The 6,000-nt window shown below is 38.6% G+C and overlaps 1 protein-coding gene across 1 annotated transcript; it reads right to left on the bottom strand.

The window, feature by feature from the left end:
- Window positions 1-324: 324 nt before the first annotated feature.
- On the bottom strand, window positions 325-5,627 carry LOC308460913 (vomeronasal type-2 receptor 26-like; the record flags this gene model as incomplete). The annotated part of the gene is made up of 5 exons (XM_080977447.1): window positions 325-1,226; window positions 2,428-2,554; window positions 3,239-3,466; window positions 4,127-4,981; window positions 5,364-5,627. 5 exons carry the CDS (start codon window positions 5,625-5,627, stop codon window positions 325-327), a joined length of 2,376 nt encoding a protein of 791 aa, XP_080833573.1.
- Window positions 5,628-6,000: the final 373 nt, after the last annotated feature.

The raw sequence follows: 6,000 nt of genomic DNA, 5'->3' as shown, positions 1-6,000 counted from the left end.
GCAGTTTGCATATAATATAAAATTTGCATTAAAAACTACACCAAAAAAACCACCATAAAAGCCAATTGACAGGAAATTTATCAAGATATGAACAAAAACAGTGTTTTTAGAATAAACATAAAACCTTAAAATTCCATGTCTGAGTAGGCTTCAGGATACAAAACATTGTTTACTGGTCATCGAACTCAAGATGGTGAAGATGCCTGACTATTCAACATGTCCCAGATGGGGTTATCAACTAAACATAATTAAGTATTTTGCAGAGGTAGATGGAGAAAAAGGTTTGGAATGAGCAAAGTAAAGAATAAGAAAAAATAAGTTCCTTCAGTTTGGCCTCTTTATCAGCTGTTCTCTTTTGTTCAAGTCAGGCCTCATCAGAATAATGTAGCATTTGGGGGAAAAGATGCAGATCAGTAACCCAGCACCAGAAGTCAAAATAGAGAAGATCTCCACAGCCACCATGTATTTCCCTTTTGTGCTCAGGTAGGTTGGGATAAAGGTCAACCATACACTGCAGAAGACCAACATGCTGAAGGTGATGAACTTGGCTTCATTGAATGTGTCAGGCAACCTCCTAGCCAGGAAAGCCACAATGAAGCAGATTATGGCCTGGAAGCCCATGAAGCCCAGGACACAGTAGAACATGGTGACTGAACCTTCGTTGCATACAAGCACAATCTCTTCAGTCATCGTGTGCATGTCTAGATCTGGGAATGGGGGAGATGTTGCCAGCCACACACAACAAAGACTGGCCTGAATTAGGGAGCAGGAAAGAACAACGGTAATGGCCAATTTATTCCCCACCCATCTCCTGATACTGGACTCTGGCCTGGTAGCCATGAAAGCTAAGATCACTATGGTGGTTTTGGCCAATATGCAAGAAACCGCCACTGAGAAGATGAGACCAAAAGTAATTTGCCGAAGGAGGCAGGTCACCTTATTAGGCTTGCCAATGAAGAACAAAGCGCAAAGGAAAGAGAGCAGGAGGGATATTAGGAGTGCGAAGGTGAGGTCCCTGTTGTTGGCTTTGACTATGGGAGTGTGCCAGTACTTAATGAAGACTCTGAGTACAAAGAACGTGATAACAGATAAAGAATGAGCAGAAACAGCAAAACATATTCCCAAAGGTTCTTCATAAGATAAGTAACTTATATATTTTGGAATGCAGGAATCACGTTGGTCATTTGGATACTGGTCTTCTGGACATTGGAAACACTCATCCAAGTCTGGAAAGGAAAACATGGTTTTCTTTAAAATAAAAATGGCAATACATAGTGCACTAAAGTATTTAAGCAGTAATAGTATAAATCCTGAATCAAGGAAGCTCATATAAATCTAAAAGCCATGCTTTTTTCTTCAAAACAATTAAGTGTTACATTGAGTGGAGTTTCCTCCAAACAGCCCCACTATCTACCTTGGAGGAAGCTGTTTCATTTGGTGGAAGAAGCATCTTCCTTATACTAAGAAAGTGTCTTTATATTGGGGAAATCTTCTCAAAGGAACACAGGAGGCTGCCTTACACCAGATTAGACTATTGATCTCTCTGGCTCATAATTCTCTCTGCAGACTGTCCATGGCTCTCCAGCATTTCAGACAGATGATGCTGGGATTGAATCTGGAACCTTCTGTATGCAGATCAGTTGCCATAACACTGAGTTATGGATGATCGCATTACCCAGAATTATGTCTACCAAAAACCTCAATTTAGCAGTGATCCAGGAATGCCCTCAGTCACCAGATTGGATATGATTAAATCCACCATATTTATCTAAAATCATGTGGTATATTAGATTTGATTAGTTTTATTTCACTTTATTACCAACTCTTCCCCCTATGTTTCAGGTGCCATACAACTAAATAAAGTACTACATTTAAAAACGTTTTTAAAAGTTAACAACTTTTTTAAAAAAAAAAAAAACCACCCACATAAAGCCCTTACAAAAATTGTTAGAAAAAGATACAGTGCCGTGACTTGTTATATCAGCAATGGTTATATCACCTTTGAATTAGCAAAAATAAATAAATAAATAAATAAATAATCAATCAATCAACGCCAAAGGAGCCTGATATATACATCAATATTTTGGATTAATTCCAATGGGCAGTCAGCATCAAATTAGATGCAGCGGCACAAGAATTTCTAGTTGTGCAATGAAATGCAAGGATCTCTTCTCTCTGTGTGTTCTCGCCACATCTACCTCTTACCTGCTCTGGAGCAGAGAGTAGATTTAGGAGGTTCCAGGCCTGTTCTTGAACAGATCTACGGGTATAGGGCAGTATAGAAATAATAATAATAATAATAATAATAATAATAATAATAATGGAGAGACGAGGCAGGGTTAGGTTAAAAGTCATTGTCCTGGCACATCTAAATAGTTGGATACTGCCCATTACATTTGAACAAATGCTCTACATTGCATTTCTTACCACTCTGATTTGAAATCTTCCCTTCAGGACATGGGAGGCAACCATAGCAGCAAAATGGCTTCCCTTCCAACTTTATCTTACTATACCCTGGATGGCAATTGTCATTACACACAGAAAGGGGTTGTGCCTGTCAATAAATAAAAGCAGAAATGTTCTCACGTCCAGAAATTCTATTTTGGGAGTTTTATATTTCGGTGGTTTCTTCACAGTTACAAATGGTTTGACCAAATATTTTATTACTGATTTGCTTTACTAAAGAAGTTCTGCATCCTGTTTCTCACTATTTCTCATCCCAGGACAGCTAACACCTCTTAATACGCACCAGTGCAGATAAAGACACAATGAATTGTCATTATTTATTTATCTTTTTTATTTATGAATTGTTTCTCATGAGGCTTCATGGAGAAAGTTGCTATACTATAAAAACAGATCAAGAACAACTGGATCTATAATAAAAGCAAGAGAGTTGTATAAATAAAATAACAAATTACCATTTCAAATAATTTTCAAATCCATTGCTCTCATAACACTAGAGCTCAGGAATATTCAATGGAGCTGAATGTTGAAACATTCAGGACACAGAGAAGGAAGTCTGTCTATCTGCACTGCTAGCTAAACATGTGACACTCATTTGTACAGGACACAATGATGGCTTTAAAAGAGGATAAGACAAATTAATGGAGGATAAAGCTAGCAGTGATTCCTGTGCTTTGACTCCACTGTTAAAGCCACAGTTAGACCCATGTATTTCCCCCCCAAAAAAGTGATCCTGGTTCTTTCCCCCCAGGTTGAGGAAATGTTTCTGACGTACCTGGTTAAACATGCTTGGCCAAACAATGTCATCTGCAGAAATTGTGAACCCTTTGTCCTTGGCAGACAATGAGTCTACTTTTCCAACTTTGACTCTGAGAAAGGACTGGTTTGGGAATGTGATCCAGTTTACAATATCAAACCCAGCGACAGCTTGTCCACTTTGATCAAAAGTAACTTGTTCCCCGGCACTGTTGTTAAACGAGGCACTTCTCAGATAGTGGTGGATCTAAATGGAAGCACAGGAACACCATCAAGAATGCACAATGATAGGCAAATATACTGATGACAGATGACCTTTTGGAAACTATGGTTAGTGGTCTTGGCAATAGAAAACAAATCTAAGGAACAAGCAAAGTGAATTGGAAGAATGGAAAATACAGCTCTCTTTTACACATCACTGGCAAATAAGATTATAAGTCTGACAATGGTGATTGGTTTCATAGTCTTCACTAGGAACTGAATGCAGGGAAGCAGTATCAAATTGGCTCAGAAGGAAAACTATGGCATAAAAAATAGCATTTAGATGTCAACACTCTAGCTTTAAGACACAGATAGACATTTAATGGCCTTCTTTTGAAGATGGATTTATGATGGATTCCTCTGTAGTAATGTACTCAGGACATTAGCTGCCATGGCTGTAGAGTCAGAAGTATCCACCTCTTCCCATCCATTACTGTTCTTTAGAATTTTGATAAATAAAGGTATGGCTGACAAATCATACGCCAGGGTGTAGACAACATTACTGACATTGTGGCTTTGCCCAGTCACCCTCATTTCAAACAGTATGCCGATTCTCAAGCTTAACCTTCTCAGTGCTGACTTCTGTATTTTTTAAACAAATATTGTGGTGTTGGGGAACAACACTGAAAGGCTCTCAGAATATTACCTGCCCCAACTGCTGCTTCAGAAGAATCCCTCTCCCATCATATGCCATTGCTCTGTGTCCAAATTTGGATGAATGCATGGCTTGCAAAGCATGCGCCACAGCATAGACAGCACTGTAGACACTGTAGCTATGCCCAGTCATGCTCATTTCAAAAACAGAGGTAGGAAGAGTCTCCAACTTCTCTTCTCCAGTACACATTTCTTCATCTGTGGTGTCATTCATGGGGAAAGAACATTCAAATGCATTTTCCCAAAAGACCCTGATAAAACCATCTTCCTTTTCCAAGGTAGGGTTTTTCATCTGAAGATATTCCAGGAATCCTATTACCTGCTTGGAAGGAACTGCAAAGGATAAAGCTCCATGGAAGGCCTCTAAACCCATCGTTTTTTGAAAGGGAACTGATGTGAATTCCATCTGGGCTGTCATAATCCACACTTTACCTTTACTATTCATTTGTATACCTTCACATTCAGCAAACATTAGACTTGGTCTAAGAATTACTATGAGCTGAACATCACCATGTGCGATTACAATGCTGGCACTGCTCCTCAGCATAATTCTGAGTACTCGAGAAAAGCCATTCATTATTTCATCAAACTTACTGGAAAAGGATTCTTTTGGCAGTTCTTCTATGAAATCAAAGCATATACCTCTTTGTGAAAACACGGGGAGCACACTCTGTATAAATTTCTCTCCACTGTCAGTGCTTATATAAGCCACCCCAATCCATGTCCACTTAAAATGCAACAGCAACTGAAGAATTCCCCAGGTTTGATGGTCCTCATTTGGGAACATCCGGTTGAAGAAAACAGCTTCAGGGTTGCCATTGGTCATTGGAGCAGAGCCATATACAAGCTTAGAACAATAAAGAAAATTGGGAGATAGGAGTGTTTGTGTCTAATATACAATTTCAGTATCACAACTGCATCTGAACCCTTAACTAAGATCTAGAAAATTAATCATATCCACGAGTGTCTGGAGCTGGTTAGGAACTATCTAATCAAGCGGAATAAATATTCATCAATTATAATATCAACACACACACACACACCCCAATGAAATAATGAGAAGAATCATTCTCCTTGATTACATTCATTTTGACCTATGAGCATATTTCAAGGTTATGTCTTTGTTCCCTTCAATCCTGGTGCTTTCTATCTCCAAACACAAAAATTCATGTACAAGAGCACTGAGGAGTAAATTATTCATAAATCCTAGTTTTATATGCATATCATACCTGTGGCATCTTGTAGATGCTAAGAATGTGCGCCATGAAATGACAGATGTGAGAATTTGGTCCTGCGATAACAGCTATTGCATTGTCCTGGGCATCACACTTGAAGTTAGGGATAAATCTTCCCTGGGTGGAGAGAAGGTCCATGGAAGCAAGGTAGGTCCAGCTTGCTCTGAAATAGCTATTATAGATGTGCGTGCCCAGGGTAACATTAGGCAACATTTGTGGATTTTCATTGATCTCCTTTACAGCATATACCAAAGCCATGATATGCTGATAGTTTTGGAAGAAGGGTCTGCAATGAGATTGGTATTCTGTGTCAAAGTGTGTCTGCTTCTGAATATGAAACGTGTAACATTCAATTTCAATATATGCTTGCTAATAACATTGCTTGCATGTTCAGACACAAAGAAACACAAACAAAGATAATATATTTCCAGTGAAGAGAATTGTGAAGATACCATTTGTAATCAATCCTGTATTGGAGATTCATCTTGCTGTAATTTTAGAAAGTGCTATGCATATATACATATATATTTATATAGTTGCCTACCTACTGTACATATAGGGTTTACATGTGCTGTATATCACACAATTCATTAAATATAAGGAACACAGTACACTCTTTAGGCCTCTGTGA

This window comes from Podarcis pityusensis (genome assembly GCF_964106645.2).
Source record: "Podarcis pityusensis genome assembly, chromosome: 13".
Lineage (NCBI taxonomy): Eukaryota > Metazoa > Chordata > Lepidosauria > Squamata > Lacertidae > Podarcis > Podarcis pityusensis.
The sequence above is the reverse complement of the archived record's forward strand: the minus strand, read 5'-3'. Positions and strand labels throughout refer to the sequence as shown.